The sequence below is a fragment of the Colias eurytheme genome, chromosome 5, assembly GCF_061535395.1.
Source record: "Colias eurytheme isolate Ceu_HAF_F1 chromosome 5, ilColEury1 Martin Lab GWU primary, whole genome shotgun sequence".
Classification (NCBI taxonomy): domain Eukaryota; kingdom Metazoa; phylum Arthropoda; class Insecta; order Lepidoptera; family Pieridae; genus Colias; species Colias eurytheme.
In genome coordinates, this window is record NC_142984.1 from 1,683,932 (window position 1) to 1,705,258 (window position 21,327).

The following is a 21,327-nucleotide window of genomic DNA, read 5'->3' on the forward strand; positions in this document are numbered from 1 at the left end:
GCCGCGTGCTCACGCGTGCTTCACGTGAAAATGTGTTCGTGAAGTCTTTTTATACCAAAAATAAAATCGAGGATATTTTCATCGTCTTCATTTGAATAAAATTTCACGTTTGGGGTTAAGTTGTGTGGGAGGATTTGCGCGATTTACTGTAAGAATTAATACTTATTCTTCATCAGGATTTTTTTTTGTATATTTATTAATTATTAGGTTTACTATTATAAACTATCTAAAGGTGTAATAAAGAAACACCAAATTCATAAAAATATTTTTAATTTTATTCTTTTAAACTCTTCTCTTGTTTTGCTTTGATATAGATAGCGCTGTTGGCTATTTCTTCCGCACGCCTCTCTTTCTTCTCCCGCCTTGAAATTTCACCAACAGCGAAGTATTTATCTCTGAAATTCATACATATATGACAAATCTACCCAAAAAATAATTCGTTGTATTAATATAGGTAAACCAGAATCTGATGGCAATTAGGGAAATCAAAATTTTGAGTGTGCAACCCTAGGGAAAATGGACTGAACGATCTTGATACTGCTTGTTTTTTAGTTTGTTCTCAATATCATTAGTCACATTACATAAGTGGACAATACTGTACTTTATAATGAGATATCCACTTAATATTATATAGGTACATACTTACATGTATAATATACATATTACTTTTATACAGGTAATACATATTATTATTTACACATACCTATATTTGTATGTTCATTATCATTATGCCATGTGAAAATATCGATGTTATATCGATCTTATATCGATAGAAAACTAGACTGCTTATAATTTTTTATAAAATACTAGCGGTCTGCCCCGGCTTCGCCCGTGGTACATATTTCGCAATAAAAGGTAGCCTATGTTCTTTCTCAGGGTCTAAAGATTATCTGTGCCAAATTTCATCAAAATCGGTCCAGTAGTTTATGCGTGAAAACCATACATACATACAAACCTTTCCTCTTTATAATATTAGTATAGAAAATAAAAATAAAATAAAACTATGTTTATTTTCGTAAGTATTAACAGATACACACATTATAAAATTTACTTGGACAGCTTGGACTTGACGAATAGCCGTATTGGAAACTCCTGTAATAAGTTTTCATAAAATTATATTCCAATCAACAAACAATATTATAGTTACCTACATATAATATTTTTTAATTGAAAGTATCAAAGCGGGTAAGTCCAATTTACCAATAAAATCTTCTAAATTGAAAATTGTGATGTGTTTGACCCTTCTTCATCAAATATTTTTCTATACACATTATAAACAACACCTCTTGCTTGTGATCACAGCGGCTTTTTCGACATTTTCGAAGATTTTTTAGACAAAATCCTAAAAATTATTCATCAACTGCAAAAAAGACAAATAATTTGACATCCAATTTGATAGTTGTCAAATAAGTTGCCACATTAAAATCTTTTATTTCTTAAATATAAATATGCCATCAGATTCTGGTAGACCTATACCAACGAAATATGAATGGATGAAGCCCATAAAATGATTGCAAAACGTAGAGTGAGAATGAACCATAGAGGAGGCACTAAAATGACAAGTAATGCGTGAGAGAAATACACTTATGACTATAAAGCTAAGAGCAAGCGAGACAGAAACATTGTTTTTTGTTTCTCTCATGTTATGCGATTTCTTTTGTTGGGGACAAAGGCAGTTTGTCCCAAACAAGCGGCTACAGTCCATTGTTTTGCTAGTTTTCTGTTTTTTCTCGCTGTTAGGTGACTTCAAAGTTTAATAAACGTTGACAGTGATCTGTTTTAATCCGACTTTAAGTGAAAATATGGTGCGTTGTAGTGTGATTGGTTGTAAAAATCGGCCGGAACGAAGATTACCAAATATTATCTTTCACACGTAAGTAAACTTATTTGAAGTATATTGTTTTATAGAACTGGATATAGTTGATACATTTTCATTAACTCTAATGTGAAATTATCTACAAATATATAATATTTTCATCGAAATAGACGTAAACATATCATGTGATTAACATTAGGGATACCAGTACAGGGTAAAAATTTCCCCAAAATCGTGAAATGTTTTTTTAATATTAAATGTTAATGTTTGTGTAAAGTTTGTTACACGGTTCGGTTTTCCGGTTCAGTTTTCCTCATTTGCATTGGTTTAAGTATTTTTTTTTCAATGTCGGTTTTTTTGTATATTCCAGGTTACGATGCACATCATAACGCTGAAGACTGCGAAGCTGGCCCTATCACACGAGCTGCAGCTGCCACTGAAGGCAGCGAGGACGCTGCACTGCCCCGTCAGGAGAGGCCGTGTTGGAGTAAAATCCGGAAGGCCACCCCCCCGTGCCTTCTTCACCGCGGTGCGGCGCGCCTTTATAAGAACGAACGAGCGGCGGAGTCGTCCATTTTCGTCTGCTACTCGCGCGCACATTATCGCGGAACCTCTGCCCATTTATTTCTACCGTCATTTTGCTGTTCATTTTCAAATAAATGTATTTCGTTTAATTTGCTTTTAATTTCAACTATTTCCAGTACTTTTTTATTAAAGTAGGTCGTTTTTATGGCGGGTCGCTAGTTAAGTTAATAAATAACAAAATCTTTTCAAATCTGTCTTTTTCTTCATAAACCTATCTTACAAAAAAATACCCAAACATTTATAGATATTTTGCCAGTTTTTCGGATAAAAAGTTTTTGTAATAGTTGGCAACATTGACGTAAGCATTCGCCATCTCGTTCGGGTATACGCCGATGTCGTCTCTATAGTTCATTCTCACTCTACGTTGCAAAACGATAAATTTTGTTTTCTTTAGTTTTTGAATTAAAAAAAAAATGAAATATGTTGTGACTGACTAAGTGCACTGTAATAATAACAAAAGTTCCGTACTTGAAAAAATTATGGATCGCAAAAATGCCTCATAAAATTACTTATAATAGATAATTTTACCTGAAATTATGCGCCCCAGCATTAGGATCATGTGGCATGTTGGGTATTTCGTCACTGATCTTCTGGTAAGTGAGCAGTCTCCTCGCGGTTAGTTTCGACAGTACTTGTTGAGAGTTGGCCACCAGTTCTAGACATGGATGCGAGGGTAGCTGGTCTTCGCGGTACTCTTCCCTGAAATATATAAAACTAGATTTCCGCCCGCGGCTTCGCCCGCGTTTTCAAAGGAAAACCCGCATAGTTCCCGTTCCCGTGGGATTTCCGGGATAAAACCTATCCTATGTGTTAATCCAAGTTACCCTCTATATGTGTGCTAAATTTCATTGTAATCGGTTCTGTAGTTTTTACGTGAAAGAGTAACAAACATCCATACAAACTTTCGCCTTTATAATAGTATTAAGATTAAGATGGTGGTATTTTTTATAACGAAAGTATGCAATAAGGCAGAATACGATTTAAGCAAAGTTTGTCTAGTTTTCAGTTATTAGTTTGGCAATATTATGGCAATTTTTTAACTAGATGGCGCTGCACGGCCAAAAATATTTTATTACTAATGGCTCTTTCAAAAAAAATACTGTAATTATTTGTAATTGTAATTTAGTAATTTTGCAAGTAATTACTAAAAATTAGTTGCGATAGTAAAATGTAAGCACAAGTAGAATTTTTTTTTGTTATATTTTCAAGCATGACAACCAATTATATTTACCTAACCAAAGGATACCAACACACAAGCCGCCTGCCAATCCTCAAATGCTTAGCAGCAAAGTTCAACAAGTCACTGTAAATATGTGGTAGGCCATATTCAACTTTAGAAGGTATGTGATTATCTAAATGCTCTTCTAGTAATGAATAGTTGTCTCTTTCTATCCCGATCTTTTCTGTTGGCTCTCGGACACCATATGGAGCTGTTAAAACAAACAAAAATATATTTAACATGTTTAGTGTGAACATCTAAAATCACCTTTATTTCACAAATATGTTTTTTGTTAACATTTTTATTTCTACTAATAAATTAAATTTACAAATAATACTGTATAGTTTAAATTTATCGTCACGAAAACAAAACAAAAGTTATGGATCTAAAAAAAAATTAGAATTTTAAATACTCACGATCAGTCAGAATAGCATCGAATTTTAAGTCATCTCTCCACATAGGTAAAGAAAAGTCACTGACTGCAACATCCAAGTATCGCGACTGGATTCCATATTGCTTCATGTTCCCTTTTATACTTTCTTCTTTGTGTCGCACCTATTAAGATTTTATGGAATAAGAAATATGAATTTTTCAATTAACATACCAGAACAGTCGTCAATAAATAAAAAAAGAGCGTGTGTGTCGAACACATGTGCCAGAAGTGAAACATCTTTGGAAAGATTCAAAGATATCAAAATCGTAGATTTATTTTATGACGTGACGCTATTACAATTACGCGTCCTTGAAATTTTACTCTCAACGCGTCTAAAGAACACTAAAAAAAAATATGCATTGGTACTTATATTTTCTACATATTATTATAAATTTGGTCTAATACATAAAATAGCATAGTCAATACTTTCTTTTTTTTACTTGCTGTCTGTTTAAATGTAAATATTCAATACTACAGGTAACTTCCTTTCACCGAAAACCCAATATAATACATACATTGTTACCTTTTGCCCAACTCTCGTCGGCCTTGTTCTAGCGTGTAACATCATAAAATCAATATCTGAGCCCCATACATATCCTGTTAATAAAAAATCTTATTTCAATTCGTTACTAAGATTGGTTATTTTCTACCCAAAACATTTCCAATGATCAAAGCAACTCTATTGTTTATCTTGCAATTAAAAAAATAGAATGAAAAAGAAAAGCAGCTATGTGAACAGAACTGTTAACATAACTGTGATAGATTTTTTTTGTTTGTTAATAAAATAGAATGTAAAGCAATAGAATGTTAACTTTAAAAATTAAAAAAAAAAATAGAATTGTCTCTGGTCACAACATTATTTTTTTATTATAAAGCAACAAATCACCTCCAAAATGTGCAGCAGCAACTAACAAAGAACCAGAGCCAACAAACGGGTCCAACACAAGATCACCATTTGCCACTTGAGCCTGGTTTGCCATAATGATTGACAGCTGAGCATCCATACTTGTGTTGCCGATAAATTGTCTTTTCTTCAATGAATGTGTTTGTATAAGATCTCTTTGACCATCTGCCACCTGGAAAATAGATAAATATTAATCTATTGATATATCATATAATCTTCTTATATATAAAAATGAATCGCAAAATGTGTTGGTAAGCGCATAACTCGAGAACGGCTGAACCGATTTCAATAATTCTTTTTTTATTATATTCCTTGAAGTACGAGGATGGTTCTTATGTAGAGAAAACGTAAACATGTGCCACGGGCGAAGCCGGGGCGGACCGCTAGTATCGTATAAATTTATTTGAAAGTTTTAACCCATTGACCACCGAGCGGCCCGATCGGGCCGAGACACAATAGATTTTCTATTGTGTCTGTGATCCGAGGACTGACGGATTAACAAAATATTTTGAAGGTAGAATTGAAATTTCTTATGATGGTTTAGACTTCCTAGCTACTCATTGCATTGTTAAAACTTCAAAATTTTCATTAAATTCAAGGATTTTGTGTTTAAAAAGTTCATTATAGCATAAGTCCAAATTATTTTCTTAATTATATTAAATATTGATTCCTCACCCATCTTCCAAAAAATAAGTCACAAGGTTGCTCCGGTACATTATTTGGGTCCACTCCATAGAACTCAATATAGGAGAGTGTGATATCAGGATTTTTCAGTTTCACTGGCCCTTCTAGTGGTAAATAACTGAATGTCTAAAAAATCAACATATTATTCAAACTGATAGCATTTGAGGGAAAAATCTAATTTGTCTTAATTATCAGATTGTATATAGGTATTGCAATATTGAATAACATTTTTCTATTTTATACTTTTTGAAATACACCATGTGTTTGCCATAATATATTTCCGATTTAAATAATTGGTTTTTAACTAATATTGTGTTTTAAAATCTAAAAAATAAGTTCCTAAAATTACCTCTATCTTATCAACTTTTTCTTTCATAGTAAAATGCTTACAAAATGTTTCTACGTCTATCTTGAAAGAATTTTCCTTCCCACTGCAAGCTTCTATCAGTTCACTTGGGCAAATATGAGTATCACTAACATCTTCATTTGAAGTTGGGACTATCCACTGTCCTGATATATTTTTCACAGCACTTTTAAGGTTTTCGTGTAATCTTGTTTCACTTTTGGCTCTTGACCATAATTCTATGCAATTCTTTAACAAAACTGACCTCGAAGCAATTTTTTTTACACAAGACTCCGACGGTAGTTCTACTATCCAATATGGTTTATCTATAGACGGTTTTTCAATGAACTTTATGTTTATATTCAACAAGGACAGAATACTGTGCATTTCCTGTAATTATAGATCGTAAGTTTAGTAAGTGATTTATTTTTAAGAGAGTTATTTCTAAAGTAATAGAAAATACTTACAGCATGACGAAAATCTAAATGTTCGTGTGCGAACCACATTAAATATCGTCGAGACATGGTTGTTTATGTTATCGGTGCTTATTACAAGTATCACTTGCATATAATAAATTCTTATTTCATTTTATTTTACACTTATATTCAAAATAAGTTCATGCCACATAACCTCAAGAATTGTTTACATGTCATTTTTTGACAGAAATCAGTCCCACTCCTCTGTCAAAATTATATTATGTCAAAACTGCACGTTCTAGTTTACGTTAAAATTTATTAGATACCATTTCTTGTGAAAAATACTCTGCTTGCTTAATCATCGGCAAATAAAACAATATTTATATTTATGTCAAACATACTTTATTCGAAATACTTTCTCTTATTTACAATTTCTGTACTAATTTTAGGGTCTCTTCTCTTCTGGCTTTTCTACTATATCTTGGTACCTATCATGTAAGAAATCCAAATATGCATCCTTTATAGAGCCAGAGCATGCCACATAGTGCCCCCCAGAGTGTTCAGCAATTATTGGCTTCACAAACAGATTTATGAGGGACTCACTCATTTCTGTAAAAAATAAACAATTTCCAAATCTTAATCATAATAAAATCAATAAGCAATTTTTTTTTCTATGCTAATCTTCTGTAGTGAATCATGGAAGCAGCAGGCTTTTAATACGATTATTTATTGATTTAAAATACATCACAGATAAAACAACTTAAAAATAATTAATATTTAAAATAATTATTCAATATGAAAATGGGAATAGATTTTGTTTACTTGCCTTTAGGAATAATTGAATCACTTTCACCATAAACATGCAAAGATGGTAATTTTATATCCTCATCATAGAAACCCTTGTGAACTAAACTACCAGATCGGAATCCTGATGCAAATATTGCAAAGTTAAATGTATATGGTAAATCTGAAATGAAGCAAATGTTGAACTACAAATCTAACATAATTCATCTTTTTTATTTTATTCTAATTTAGTCTAATAAATAATAATAAATAAAAATATTACAATATAATAGTATTGTTTAATAGTTCTAAAGTTCATCTATTTTTTTTTTATATACATATGTATATTTATTATAAGAAACAATAAGGTTTACAAACATATGTGTACAGTTGTGACTTAAATTTCATTGTTTATAAAACCAATAGAATATGTTTTTACGCAAGTGCTAAAAACCTTAGTTTTTCTTGTGATTTTCAGTAAATGCTCTAAAACATTAAATCTTCTTCTGATTAATCAAAAATTATGAATAAAAATATGGTAGATTACTTACATCCCTTTTGCTGCATAGCAGCTAACAACCCTACAAGGCAGGCGCCTTGTGAAAAACCCATGAATCCATCAAATGGACCATACTCCTTCACCACATCTTCAATTAACCGTAATGTATCCTCAAAACCAATGGCAGGACCTCCCAAGCATTTACCACTGTATGTATTGTCTTCAGCATTGAACCACCAGGATCGCGCATCTATTGATAAAATATGACTTGACTTAAATGCATTTTTGATAAATTAGTGTACAAGAATCACTATTTTTACTACGAAATAAGTAATTATATGAAATGTTAGTTAATAATAAACTTATATAATTTAGGGATTCACAGAGATCAATTAAATTACAAGTATAATTCAATTACCTTCATCGCCACCTCCTTCTTCAACTAAAACTTTATGTGGCGCGGAAATGAATACCAATTGAGCATATTTCGACACAACTTTACGAAACGATCCAATTTTCGCTCTAAACACAGTGCCGTTTTGTCTGTATCCATGAAAAGCGAGGATTTTTAATTTTCTCCTCTCTTCTTTATTATTTGTCGGCGGAGATTGGTTAGAATTTGAATTTACTTCAGACATTTTAACTACTATTGTTGGATTTACAGAAACCTTTCTAATCCATTTAAATAAAACAGAAAATGAGTTTGCGGTAAGAATAATAATATTGTTGTGTTAAACTTAAATAAATATTAAAAAATTGAACATAAGTCGGCCGTCGTTTCGGAGCAAATCTAAACTCCAAATGTCAACAGAGTCACTTGTCATTGTCAAAATATATCAACTGTCAGTGTACAGACTGTACATGAAACCGCAGCACGCAGCGAAGCAACAGCGATCGATCTTCAATTTCTTTCATTCCAAATTTAATCCAAGTACAGATAACTATATCCAAGCTGTAAAATAAAGGGTGTCTTCCGATATGCACTGCAACCACTGCACAGTGCTATCACTGTAGAAAAATTCGTTCCGTTATGGACTGCCAGTATACTGCCGCAGTACCCTAGGGAAATGTATGACGTCATTAATCGCCGCCATATTCTACTGTGAGCACTGGCGTTTTCGAGGTAAGGTACTCGCAGTACTTTGATCACGTGATCAGTCCACAGAGCAAGTAATATGATCAGTCAAAACCACTCGAGTGCCTAACGTCTTTTAAACAAAGCTACAGTATAATCAGAAAATTTTAAAGTTCTGTAATTAGTTTGGATTAATAAATAAAACAATGGAAGAATTGCAAAAATTAACTTTATTAGACTGTGTTGAAAATGTTCAATACGAGCTGAAAGTTCTTTTTTATTATTTTTTATGAAAAAGTACTTACTTTTATTATATTACTAGCGGTCCGCCCCGCCTTCGCCCGTGGTACATATGAAAAATAGATGTTGGCCGATTCTTAGACTTACCCGATATGCACAGAAAATTTCATGAGAATCGGTCCACCCGTTTCGGAGGAGTATGCAGACTAACATTGTGACATGAGAATTTTATATAGAGTCTGTCAAGCGAGTCGAGTCCACAACCCTTTTACTGATTTCTTATAATGGCAATACTATGATCTGTCAAACAGATTGTCACAAATTCAGTTGTAACCTCGTAATAATCCGGTTTTTGTTGAGTTTTTTAATGTTATAATGCCGAAACCTATTAAAAGTAGTGTCAGGAGCTTGTTGTTTACAATGATTAATAAATATAATCATGTACAGAGTGAATCTGACGACGTATTATCGCAAAAACGACGACTTTTGGATGAAATCGTTTCAACTTCAGGTAGGTTGGCAACAACGTGTTGATACTTTTAGCACAATTGTCTAACTTTTTAATTTTACTGTGATGTGATCACGATTTCCGTTTTGGTTTAGATCCAGACGACGTGTTCATGATCTTGAAACTTACTGGGGCATCTTTAAGTGAAAACTACTATAAAAATTCTTGTTTTTTTTCAGCCACCTTGGATGATGAATTAATAAAAAGCACAATTCATTATAATTAAGTTAAGCAAGTCATAGCCATAGAATAGAAGACAATAAAAAAATGAAAGCTGAAACAGACTATCTGACAAAAATTGCTGCTATGACAGGTTACTTTCATCATTTCTGTGCGTAATGATGATACTGACAGTGATTTTTCATATGATGGCATTGAATTTCTTGATTCTGATTTTAGTTCTGATTGTGACAAATAAATACTTACATTGAAATGCTGTTTTTTATTTATTTCAAAAATGTTTTTTTAATCAAAAATTCAAGTATCAATAAGTTTTCAGCATGCTATATCAGTGTTGACACCTAAAAGATTTTTGAATTTGCCGCCTTTTTCATGGGACTAGACTCGCTTGACAGACTCTATAAGATAAATTCAATTTACAATTAATATTAATAAAATATTTTTAATTGGACAGTACTCCAAAACAGTTTATTTTTATGTTCTAGAAAACTTTAATACACTCATTTGAATGCTGCGTCAAAAAATGCGGCTGACAGTATACTGGATTGCGTTCCGTTTTAAATCGTAACCAGTATAACTGGCTATAAAGGAACGGCTTCACAGTATACTGAATTGACGTCACACCTTAGAGTGGTCGCAGTGCATATCGGAAGACTTCTTTTTTATGAAAAAGTACTTACTTTTATTATATTATAAATTCAATTTACAATTAATATTAATAAAATATTTTTAATTGGACAGTACTCCAAAACAGTTTATTTTTATGTTCTAGAAAACTTTGATACACTCATTTGAATGCTGCGTCAAAAAATGCGGCTGACAGTATACTGGATTGCGTTCCGTTTTAAATCGTAACCAGTATAACTGGCTATAAAGGAACGGCTTCATAGTATACTGAATTGACGTCACACCTTACAGTGGTCGCAGTGCATATCGGAAGACACCCAAAATATACAGTTTACGGTATTTCCAGTACGTTTGTTTTTTTGCGAATTTTTTTATTTTTAATTGATAACGGTAAAATATTTTTTCCTTCTCTTCTTATTTTTGGCAATCCCATCCAAAAGAGGGATTTTGGATGTTTCTTTTAATCAGTTTCTAAAATGCAAGTATAGCATATATTAAGATTGCATAGCTTTTATCTCAAACTTTGAGCGTGACGACGCGGGCGGCGACTGAATGAAAAAATTCCGTAACGAAAAACTCTAACACCCCCACTCCTCGGAGCAATTAACTAGCCCCACTCCAACCTAAATCACTTTCTCTGTGCTCCAACCGGCTCAGCGATGCGATGGCAATAGCTTTACCCCTGTGCTTTACCCACATTTACCGCAGCTCCGCAGTTCTGAGCACAGGCTCTGAAGCTCACCATTCACCAACCAGAAGTGATCTGTCTTCACCAAACTTGGCTCCCGCAAAAACTTTTACGTATTTGCCATACGTCAAAATACTTCGCAATTTGACGTTTAAAAAGTTACAGCGTTTTCGCGGTAAAACTTGTAAATTGTCAAGTTCAATTTTAACGCATTTTGTTGTTATTTATCAGAAATAAGAAGTTTTCTTTTAAAATAATACAATCAGTACTTTAAACATGGAAGACGGTGATTTCGATCAGCGATTAAGAGATTTACAAAGAGAATATTTGGAGTTTTTAGATGATGAGGTAATTATAAACAATTGTTTTTAAGGTAACCTATTTCTACTCTTTAAAAGTTATTCGAAAAGTTATATTGCAATTTTGTTTGTTGTAGGAAGATCAAGGTGTTTACATGGAACGAGTGAAGCAAATGATAGGAGAAAAAAGTAAGCGACTAAATGTTAACATAAATGATTTAAGAAGAAAGAACCCAGATCGAGCAAAGAATTTGCTGGATAATGCCTTTGAAGAACAAATAGCGTTTCAAAGAGCGCTAAAGGAATATGTGTCGTCAATAGACCCAACATATGCAAAAGAACAGGAAGAATTTTTTGTTGCATTCTCTGGAAGTTTTGGTACTAAGCATGTTACACCAAGAAGTTTAACATCAAGGTGCGTCGAAGCCTATCGAACTACTTAGCAGTATTATTAGCTTTCTTATGAACATACATAGCTCACTAATTAAAGTTATTCTAGGTACTAAAGTAATTAGCCATTTTATTTAACTTCATACAACTTTATATTAATAATATTGTAATATTGTTATATAAACTAATTTACAGGTATTTGGGTAATCTAATATGTGTGGAAGGAATAGTCACAAGGGTGTCACTGGTAAGACCAAAGGTAGTAAGGAGTGTCCACTACTGTCCTGCTACAAAAAAAGTTATGGAAAGGAAGTACACAGATCTTACGTCTTTTGAAGCTTTTCCTACTACTGCTATTTATCCTACTAAGGTAAAATTTACAATTGAATTAAACCATGTTGGAGAGAAGTACTTAATTTATATTGGAACATGTCTGGCTTTTAAGACAACAAGTTATGTATTACTTATTAGATTGATACTTTTAGTTTTAATTAAATAATTTCAAATTCTAACAGTAAAAAATACATTTCTACAACACAACACTAAGAATCTGTCTCTATTGTTTATTTGTATGTGTAGTGATTTGGTGTGTCCCTATTATTTATTTGAATATGCTTTTATATACTAGTTGAAATAAAAATACTTATAATTTCTAGGATGATGAAGGCAACCCACTAGAAACTGAATATGGTTTATCCAGATATAAAGACCACCAGACCCTCACAGTACAAGAGATGCCTGAAAAAGCTCCTGCTGGACAGCTTCCGAGGAGTGTCGATGTGGTCTGCGATGATGATCTAGTGGACATGTGTAAGCCGGGAGACAGGGTACAGATTGTGGGCAACTATAGATGTCTACCGTCAAAGCAGGGCAGTTTTACAGCTGGCACTTTTAGGTAAGTTTGGACTTATTTTAAATTTTCATCTTAATATAATTTTTAAGTGCAATTATTGTTTGATTCTTAAGAAAGACCTGCTCTATATTTGTTTTTTTTTTTAATAGTTAATTGTGCATGTTGCTTTGTAAAGATTGAATTACGGGAAGTGAAATCTGAACTATTAACAAAATCCTTCCTACTAATATTATGAATGCGAAAGTTTGTGAGGATGTGTGTGTGTTTGTTACTCTTTCACGCAAATACTACTGAACCGATAACAATGAAATTAAGCACACATATAGAGGGTAACTTGGATTAACAAATAGGATAGGTTTTATTTTGGAATTCCCACGGGAATGGGAACCATGCGGGTTTTTCTTTGAAAACGCGGGCGAAGCCATGGGCGGAAAGCTAGTATCCTAATATTTTAACAATGAACAAATGAATTTTCATTTAAAATTCCTGATCTCTCATTTGAAATTACTTGCTTTTCAGAACAATCCTAATAGCCAACAACGTGACACAAATAAACAAAGAAATGAATCTCAACATTACATTAGAAGACATAAAGTTATGTAAGCGACTGGCGAAGCGCACAAATGCAGACATGTTTGAATTGTTAAGCAAGTCCCTAGCACCTTCGATACATGGTCACGATTTTATTAAGAAAGCCATATTGTGTCAATTACTGGGAGGAATGGAGAAGATACTGCCTAATGGAACAAGATTAAGAGGGTAAGGTACTTTGGTTATATATTTTTAAGTGAAACTTTCGTAAAGTCGCGTCATGGAAATACGTCACGTGATGAAGTAAGGCGACGAGTTTGGTGTCTGAATCTTGCCAAAGATGTTTCACTTCTGACATGTATGCTCGACACAAGCTCTGTCTTTTTTTTTAAATTTCTCTTGATTTAGAGTAGGTTGTTTTGAGGATAGTAAAATATAAAATTAAAATTTATTTATCTTTTCTTTCATCGCATAATGTATAAAACTACCATTTTAAAACCGTATTCTAATTGCCCGTATTTGACAGTTTACGTGTCATATAAATTTATAAAGAATAGAAAAAATTCGATCACGAGGCGGGACTCGAACCCACATCTTTTCGCGCCATTCCGGGGCGGATGCCTGACCAACTCAGCCACTCGTGACCCGCCAGAGCAATCGAATTTATTCTATTCTTTATAAATTTATATTTATAAAGCATTTGAATGCCATAAAACCAAAAATATAAATTCAATAAAAGTTTACGTGACATTTTAATATTATCGTGTAATACTTTATTGGACGGATAAGTTTTATCCAAGCATTGAAAAATCGGTCCTTATTACTATTAAAAAATAAATAAAAATATTTCCAGTGACATCAACATTCTTCTCATTGGTGATCCATCGGTGGCCAAATCCCAACTCCTGCGCTATGTGTTGATGACAGCCCCCCGAGCGATCACCACCACTGGTCGAGGGTCCTCTGGTGTTGGTCTCACTGCTGCTGTTACCACTGACCCGGAGACTGGTGATCGAAGGTAATACATGGATTTTGAAGTGAAAACTTCTTTAGCGGCGTTGGGTATAAAATCTTAAACTCTCGTCAGGACACGTGACCTGATCGAAAAAGCGTAAGACGGATGGATATCAATCATGCTCAATGTTAATAATCAAGTTTTCACTTCTGCCGGCACTCCCGGAGTGCAACCCGTCTTTTTTTTCTCTGAATGTTTTAAATGGAGTTCAAAGTTGAATGTAACTATTTATTTTCGGCTAGCTTTCCGCCCACTTTGTCCAAAATTATATACAAAAAAAAATACCTTGATATTCACTATGCATTAAAAAAACCGCATCAAAATCCGTTGAATAGTTTTCAAGATCTAAGTATACAGTCACACAGACAGCGAAAAGTGACTTTGTTGTATACTGAAATGTAACATGCGCAAAAACTGTTGTACATTATTTCTTAATTCATATTTTTTTTTATTTCAAACTAGCGGTCCGCCCCGGCTTCGCCCGTCGTACATATTTACGTTTTGTCTACATAAGAACCATCCTCATACTTCAAGGAATATAATAAAAAAAGAATTATCGAAATCGGTCCACCCGTTCACGCGTGATAGCCCAGTCATATTAGGGGTTTCACCTCGGAATGAAAGATAATAAGCTGGAAATTGGTAAAAACCTTTGTTTTGTTACCCTAAATATTGTCTCAAAAGTCACAAATGCTATCGTGTCCGCGTCTTAAGATATTGAAGGTCAAAGGTCACAAAAAACGATTTTTCGCGAATATCTCGGTTCCTATTGCTTAAATGATATTTTAACCTATTATGAAAGTTGTAGAGTATAAAATTCTCTACAACTTTTGTCTAAACTTTTTTTTTATACGATCAGCCGTTTTTGAGGTAGAGCGCGAAGAGTGCGCAGCGTACAGTCATATATGAGCTAATGCAGGGTCAAGCGTGAGTTACGGTTATCAGTACGTTGTATAAAGTCAATTATTGACAAAAAAATTATAATTATTAAGCAATGCCCATTATTTCTGTACTTATTCTTAATTATTTATATTTAATTATTCAACTATAGTATATTATTAATTCTGGATTATCTATTTTAGTTATATTTTAAAATAAAAAGACAGTAAGGAAATGTACTTTAGATATTATACCTTTATTTATCATTAAATATGGCATGTTATACATATATTAAAATGTGAGTTTAAATATTAAAATAATTTGTGAATCGAATGAAATTGCGAATGGAAGCTAGTTATCTTCTTCTTCGTCGTCTTCTTCTTGTTGTCGGTCTAAAATATTCAATTCATTTTCATCATCCTCATTATCGGTCATATTCATTTCCAAACCTTCTAGAATTTCAGGATCGTATGTGCTTTCTTCATCGGGATTACTTGGATATAGTGGAACGTTGAGGCAAGCTTGTCCATTGCACTGGCCACAAGCTAAAGAACATAGTAGCCCTGATTTTCTGCATCCACAGCGGGAACCACAACCATTTTTGCAATTGCAAAATATTGTGTTTAGTAGTTCGGCTGGTGCTGGAGGTAATAACGTTGTTATGGGCTCCAGGATTTCATTTTCAAGCTTCCAGCCCCATTCTTGAGGTTCTAAGTTCTTCCCTAGCCACATTTGAATCTGGTAGTAGACACGATTGATATGTTGACGGGCTGCTACACTTGTTGGTGGAAGTGTTGACAATTGTACAGATTTATTTAGTATTTTAATATTTAAACTCACATTTTAATAAATGTATAACATGCCATATTTAATGATGAATAAAGGTATATCTAAAATATATTTCCTTACTGTATTTTCATTTTAAAATATAACTAAAATAGATAATCCAGAATTAATAATATACTATAGTTGAGTAATTAAATATAAATAATTAAGAATAAGTACAGAAATAATGGACATTGCTTAATAATTATAATTTTTTTGTCAATAATTGACTTTATACAACGTACTGATAACCGTAACTCACGCTTGACCCTGCATTAGCTCATATATGACTGTACGCTGCGCACTCTTCGCGCTCTACCTCAAAAACGGCTGATCGTATAAAAAAAAAGTTTAGACAAAAGTTGTAGAGAATTTTATACTCTACAACTTTTATAATAGGTTAAAATATCATTTAAGCAATAGGAACCGAGATATTCGCGAAAAATCGTTTTTTGTGACCTTTGACCTTCAATATCTTAAGACGCGGACACGATAGCATTTGTGACTTTTGAGACAATATTTAGGGTAACAAAACAAAGGTTTTTACCAATTTCCAGCTTATTATCTTTCATTCCGAGGTTGACCCCTTTTTTTACCTAATTTCACTGGGCTATGATGCCGTGACAACGCGAAACGGGTTTCATTTTTATATATGTATATAGATTTATATGAGTTAATTCTGAGTTGCCACACGATCTTGTTAAATCTCTCACAGATTAGAAGCCGGCGCCATGGTGTTAGCGGACAGGGGTGTAGTGTGCATCGACGAGTTCGACAAGATGTCTGACATCGACAGAACGGCTATACACGAAGTGATGGAACAAGGGCGGGTTACGATCGCTAAGGCGGGGGTACACGCGGCGCTGAATGCGCGCTGTTCTGTGTTGGCTGCAGCTAACCCGGTGTATGGACGGGTGAGTACACAGCTTAATGAAGTGGTCCTTACCGCTGCAGCTGTAAGTTGCGTGACAAGTCTTTTGAATTATGTAGATGCAATAATAAAAAGTAAGAGCGTGCGTGCCAAGCACACGAGTCAGACGTGAAACTTCTTTGACAAGATTCAAAGATACGAAAATCGTAGCCTCTCCATGACGTAACGGTATTGACATGACGCGATATTGATATTTTACTCTAAACACTCCAAAATAAGTTTCACTTCAAAAAGTTAAGAGAATCTTTGTACTAGAAAAAATGTTAAAAAACAAAAATGATACAGAAGCCCTGGAACGGTGGCACCACTATTTACGTATTTAAAAAAAAATCACCATTTGATTCCCTCTTATTTTCTTTGACCTAGCTATTTTTGTTTTTTGTGTGAATCAGAATATTTTCTACTATGTACAATGGGAAAAAGTCGTAACTACGAAGCCGAGTCGTAACTTAACTCAGAATTGCATGTGCATGTGTGTTTGTTGTCAAATTAAAATTATTATTTATAACATGTTGTTTCAGTATGACCAATACAAAACGCCAATGGAGAACATCGGGCTCCAAGACTCGTTGTTATCTCGTTTCGATCTGCTCTTCGTGATGCTGGACATCGCGGACGCGGACCATGATAATATGATCTCGGAGCATGTACTGCGGATGCATCGATATAGGTTTGTATTCGAATTGGGCACTTAGTTTTATCACACCCCGGACACTCCATACAAAATTACCGTTTTGACAGTCACACTGTAGAGACTGCAAATGTGTGTGTTAACGCTTTATGATAATGGTTGGCACATTTTTGACTAGCGTAAAAAAAAATTCGCGTTTTTCTGATGAAATACATCCGTAAACAGCACAATATCTAACCATTTTCTACGAAAAACGATAATCACAAATCCAAAATAATAAAATTACTTTAAGTCAATTTGATTAATGTTGTCAATCTTTGTTGCGTATCGTCCCTGTAGAAAAATGTGGACCATTTTTAGACTGATCGTGCGGGGGAGGTAAGTGTTTAATTTTGGCGGGAGGCGGAGAGTGTCCGTTCTGTAGCGTTTAGCTACTATTATGTATTCTGTAGTTTTATACTAGTTGGTACAGTTCGATTCAAACTTAATGGCGGTTCGGAAGTTAGGTGCAGGTGCGTGTGCGAGCGCACACGTCCCTTAACGTCCCGCTAATACCTAAAATTGGTTTCTCCGCATCGGATCGTACGATATTCCGAGCCGCCATTCAGTTTGAATCATACTATATCAAATGTATGTGAAAAAAATTACCTGGGTTTTTTGTTGTGAATGAAGCAATTTTTTTTTACTTGAACCCCTTCTTTTAAGTGCCTTCGATAAATTTTAAGCTAATTTATCAAAGGTTAATCTAAAGCTATAACTATACACAAAATAGACTTTATTGATCTTTACCAGTTCGGTTTTATAATTTTATCAATACAATTTCATTTTATACAGGAATCCAAAAGAACAAGACGGTGAAGTGCTGCCAATGGGTTCATCAGTGGACATGCTGTCAACAGAAAATCCTGATAATGATGATGTTGAGGTATTATAAATAGATTTAAAAGTATTGTTGGTTGGAATGAAAAGAAAATAAAATTATATCTCAAATAATCTATACAGTGTTTCACAATTCAATATTTGTAGTTCTTTTTTTAATTTACGAATTATGCTCGTCACTCACATTCGCGTACGAATGTTTCTACACAATTGAGTGACCCAGGTAACGTATAGCAATTAATAAATTACATAGTCATTTTTTTAAGTGAAAACTTCTTTAGCGGCGTTGAGCACTTTTTCTGTAATGGGTATAAAATCTTAAACTCGCGTCAGGACACGTGACCTGATCGAAAAAGCGTAAGACGGATACCATTCCAAAATATCAAACATGCTCAACGTTAATAATCAAGTTTTCACTTCTGCAACCCGTCTTTTTTTTTTATCTATATAATTATAAAAATTTCGAATAAAAATACCCTATTTTTACAATGCTGTGTTCTATCATTTCCCTGCCAAAATCCTCAACTAAATCCAGTATTTATAACCCATTCTAGGACTCCACGGACTCAATATACGAGAAATACGACCCTCTGCTCCATGGTCGAACCCGCAACAAAAAGGACCAGTACTTCAGCACCAAGTTTATGAAGAAATACCTGCATATAGCCAAGCTGATGAAGCCCAAGCTGACCCAGGAGGCGTCTGATGCGATAGCTGATGAGTACACCAAGTTACGGAACCAGGATATGATGGAGAGCGATGTGGCCAGGGTACATCCTTCAATTTTAGAAATTAATGGTCTTACCACAAAACAATTTAAACTCAGTCTAACTTTAAACACAGTGAAATACGACAAAACCAGATTAAAGAGAACCCGCGCTTAAAGTTAAACCCTGTCTAAAGTTTTTTGTGATAAGACAGTAAAGATTTTAACTGATTTTACACGCGATTTATAGTAGGAGAGCCCACGATGCCATAATATTTCCAGTTTTAGCGGTGGCGAAGCATTTTTTTTTTATTTTAAAAATTTAAAAAAGAAAAAAAGTTGCATGGAATTAGTCAAGCGCGTTAGATATTGATATTTTGCATTCCCCAGGACGATTTAGGTGGTTAAGTCATTCCCTGTTAGTTTTAATGATCGGGTAAGAACTTCCGAAAATTAGGTGGTAACCGATAGGTCGGAAGGTAGTTGAGCTACATCATACTAGCTTTCCGCCCGCGACTTCGCCTGCTTTGTCTGAAACCCAATAAATTATATACTAAAAACTTCCTCTTGAATAATTGTATCTAACAAAAAAACCGCATCAACACCCATTGCGTAGTTAAGAAAATTTAAGCACACAAAGGAATATAGGGACAGAAAAAGCTACTTTGTTTTATACTATGTAGTGAAGTAAAATTTTAATAAATAATCATTCCTCAGCACAAATTCAAACATATAACTAAATATTATATATTTTATTCCAGACACAACCAGTAACAGCTCGTACATTAGAAACACTGATTCGTCTGGCCACAGCACACGCAAAATGTCGCCTCAGTTTCCAAATAACAGAAATGGATGCACTATGCGCTATTGAACTTGTTCACTTCGCGTACTTTAAACGGGTAAGCAGGCACTTTGCTACTATTTACTTCATAATTAGCTACCCAACAGAAAAATCTCATTTATTTAATTGCATTCTAGGTTCTAACAAAAGAAAAACGTCGCAAACGTCGCGCGTCATCAGGTGACGAAGCGTCGGATAACGAGACGACGCCCTCACAACCACGAGCCAAACGATCGAGACGGACGGTTAGTATATGTTTTAAACTTGGTCGTACATAACTTGTTTCGTTTCTAAAAATAGATATATCTTAATATATATAAATCTCGTGTCACAATGTTTGTCCTCAATGGACTTCTAAACCACTTAACCGATTGTTGTAAAATTCGCACACTATGTGCAGTTCGATCCAACTTGAGAGATAGGATAGTTTAAACATGTAGGTACCACGGGCGAAGACGGGGTGGACCGCTAGTTAATTTTTAAAAATTTGCAGTATAGAAACATACATTTGCATTACATATATTTTTTTATAATCCTAAGAATGCAGGTATCTTAGATACTTTCGCCGTATTTGCATTTTGCAGACATTTTTAATGTATGTTTTTTACCGAATAAGTGACCATTTTAACTTATTCGGCATTCGTTATATGTATTCTAAATCTCAAAAGTATCCATATTAATACATACTTAAATATAAACAGCAGAAAGACGGCGAAACAGATCCCTACGAGTTTTCGTCAGACGAAGAAGCACAGGCAGTACTTCGGAGGGCGCATACAGCCAGACAAACAGACGCAGAACCTAAGAAACCCTCGCAAACCACTGTTATTGAGACCAATAGGTAATTTTATTATTAAGCACCTAACAAAATATAATGAGGCAATGTTAAACATGAAAATATCGAGTTATGAGCTTAAAAAAGTCATATTTTTTTAAAGATAGGAATACTAACTTTTACTTAATTAATAATTTAAATTAAATTAAGTTTTCCTGAATTATCGTTTATTGCTCTCCTATAATATTTAAATGCATTCAAAAAATGAATCAATCAATCGCATTGAGGTAATAACACACTCGCCTATTAAAAAATCGTTAATATACAGTTTCTATAAAAAAAATATTGTCTATTATATTGCTCACTAGAAATGTGTCCGTTATACAAGTTTTGAGTTTTTATTGTCTCCCAAATTCCCACAAATAACTTAATACTATTAAATATCAAATTTTTATTCCAGGTTAACAGATTTCAAGTCAGCGCTTCAACAACTATTCCGAGAAGAACGAGCCAATTCCCTCCCACTAGAGAGAATAACAACATACGTGAATGAAAAGTATTCACACGCGATATTTAGTTCTGGGGAAATTACAGCTGCTTTAGAGCGGATGACACAAGACAACCAAGTTATGATGGCAGACGATATTGTGTTTTTGATCTAGTGTTGCCAGTTTATGTTTAATAAAAATCAATATTAGAAAATGTTGTTTGTGTTTATTTTGGAGAATTATAAAAAAATCAACAAATGATTAATTGAAGAGTGAGTTAA

General features: G+C 33.8%; 3 protein-coding genes across 3 annotated transcripts; 1 reads left to right on the top strand and 2 right to left on the bottom strand.

The window, feature by feature from the left end:
• Positions 1–274: 274 nt before the first annotated feature.
• On the bottom strand, positions 275–6,622 carry LOC149908282 (tRNA (guanine(10)-N(2))-methyltransferase TRMT11). Its single transcript, XM_090101706.1, has 9 exons — positions 6,452–6,622; positions 5,991–6,374; positions 5,633–5,767; positions 4,940–5,129; positions 4,577–4,650; positions 4,037–4,175; positions 3,633–3,831; positions 2,930–3,100; positions 275–395 (listed from the first exon to the last, which is right to left on the bottom strand). Exons 1-9 carry the CDS (start codon positions 6,506–6,508, stop codon positions 275–277), a joined length of 1,470 nt encoding a protein of 489 aa, XP_089957832.1. The 5' UTR covers positions 6,509–6,622.
• A 157-nt stretch (positions 6,623–6,779) lies between these two features.
• Positions 6,780–8,471, bottom strand: LOC149908283 (esterase AAEL000016). The gene is made up of 4 exons (XM_090102249.1): positions 8,101–8,471; positions 7,735–7,932; positions 7,227–7,367; positions 6,780–7,009 (listed from the first exon to the last, which is right to left on the bottom strand). Exons 1-4 carry the CDS (start codon positions 8,318–8,320, stop codon positions 6,846–6,848), a joined length of 723 nt encoding a protein of 240 aa, XP_089958375.1. The 5' UTR covers positions 8,321–8,471; the 3' UTR covers positions 6,780–6,845.
• Positions 8,472–11,151: 2,680 nt separating this feature from the next.
• Positions 11,152–21,238, top strand: Mcm3 (minichromosome maintenance 3). Its single transcript, XM_090101707.1, has 14 exons — positions 11,152–11,348; positions 11,437–11,714; positions 11,885–12,059; positions 12,346–12,584; positions 13,062–13,301; positions 13,927–14,091; positions 16,508–16,706; positions 17,245–17,393; positions 18,189–18,279; positions 18,788–19,003; positions 19,701–19,841; positions 19,921–20,028; positions 20,485–20,624; positions 21,019–21,238. The coding sequence occupies exons 1-14, from the start codon at positions 11,277–11,279 to the stop codon at positions 21,218–21,220; spliced, it is 2,415 nt and encodes an 804-aa protein (XP_089957833.1). The 5' UTR covers positions 11,152–11,276; the 3' UTR covers positions 21,221–21,238.
• Positions 21,239–21,327: the final 89 nt, after the last annotated feature.

Bases quoted from the DNA above. Each gene is read 5' to 3' on its own strand.
- LOC149908282 (XM_090101706.1), bottom strand. From the start codon at position 6,508: ATGTCTCGACGATATTTAATGTGGTTCGCACACGAACATTTAGATTTT. The intron at 5,130-5,632 runs GTGAGGAATCAA...TCTATTTTCCAG, and splicing joins ACTTATTTTTTGGAAGATGG to GTGGCAGATGGTCAAAGAGA. The intron at 396-2,929 runs GTAAAATTATCT...TATGAATTTCAG, and splicing joins GCTGGGGCGCATAATTTCAG to AGATAAATACTTCGCTGTTG.
- LOC149908283 (XM_090102249.1), bottom strand. From the start codon at position 8,320: ATGTCTGAAGTAAATTCAAATTCTAACCAATCTCCGCCGACAAATAAT. The intron at 7,933-8,100 runs GTAATTGAATTA...TTTTATCAATAG, and splicing joins AGAAGGAGGTGGCGATGAAG to ATGCGCGATCCTGGTGGTTC. The intron at 7,010-7,226 runs GCAAGTAAACAA...TATTTTTTACAG, and splicing joins TGATTCAATTATTCCTAAAG to AAATGAGTGAGTCCCTCATA.
- Mcm3 (XM_090101707.1), top strand. From the start codon at position 11,277: ATGGAAGACGGTGATTTCGATCAGCGATTAAGAGATTTACAAAGAGAA. The intron at 17,394-18,188 runs GTTTGTATTCGA...CATTTTATACAG, and splicing joins CTGCGGATGCATCGATATAG to GAATCCAAAAGAACAAGACG. The intron at 20,625-21,018 runs GTAATTTTATTA...TTTTTATTCCAG, and splicing joins ACTGTTATTGAGACCAATAG to GTTAACAGATTTCAAGTCAG.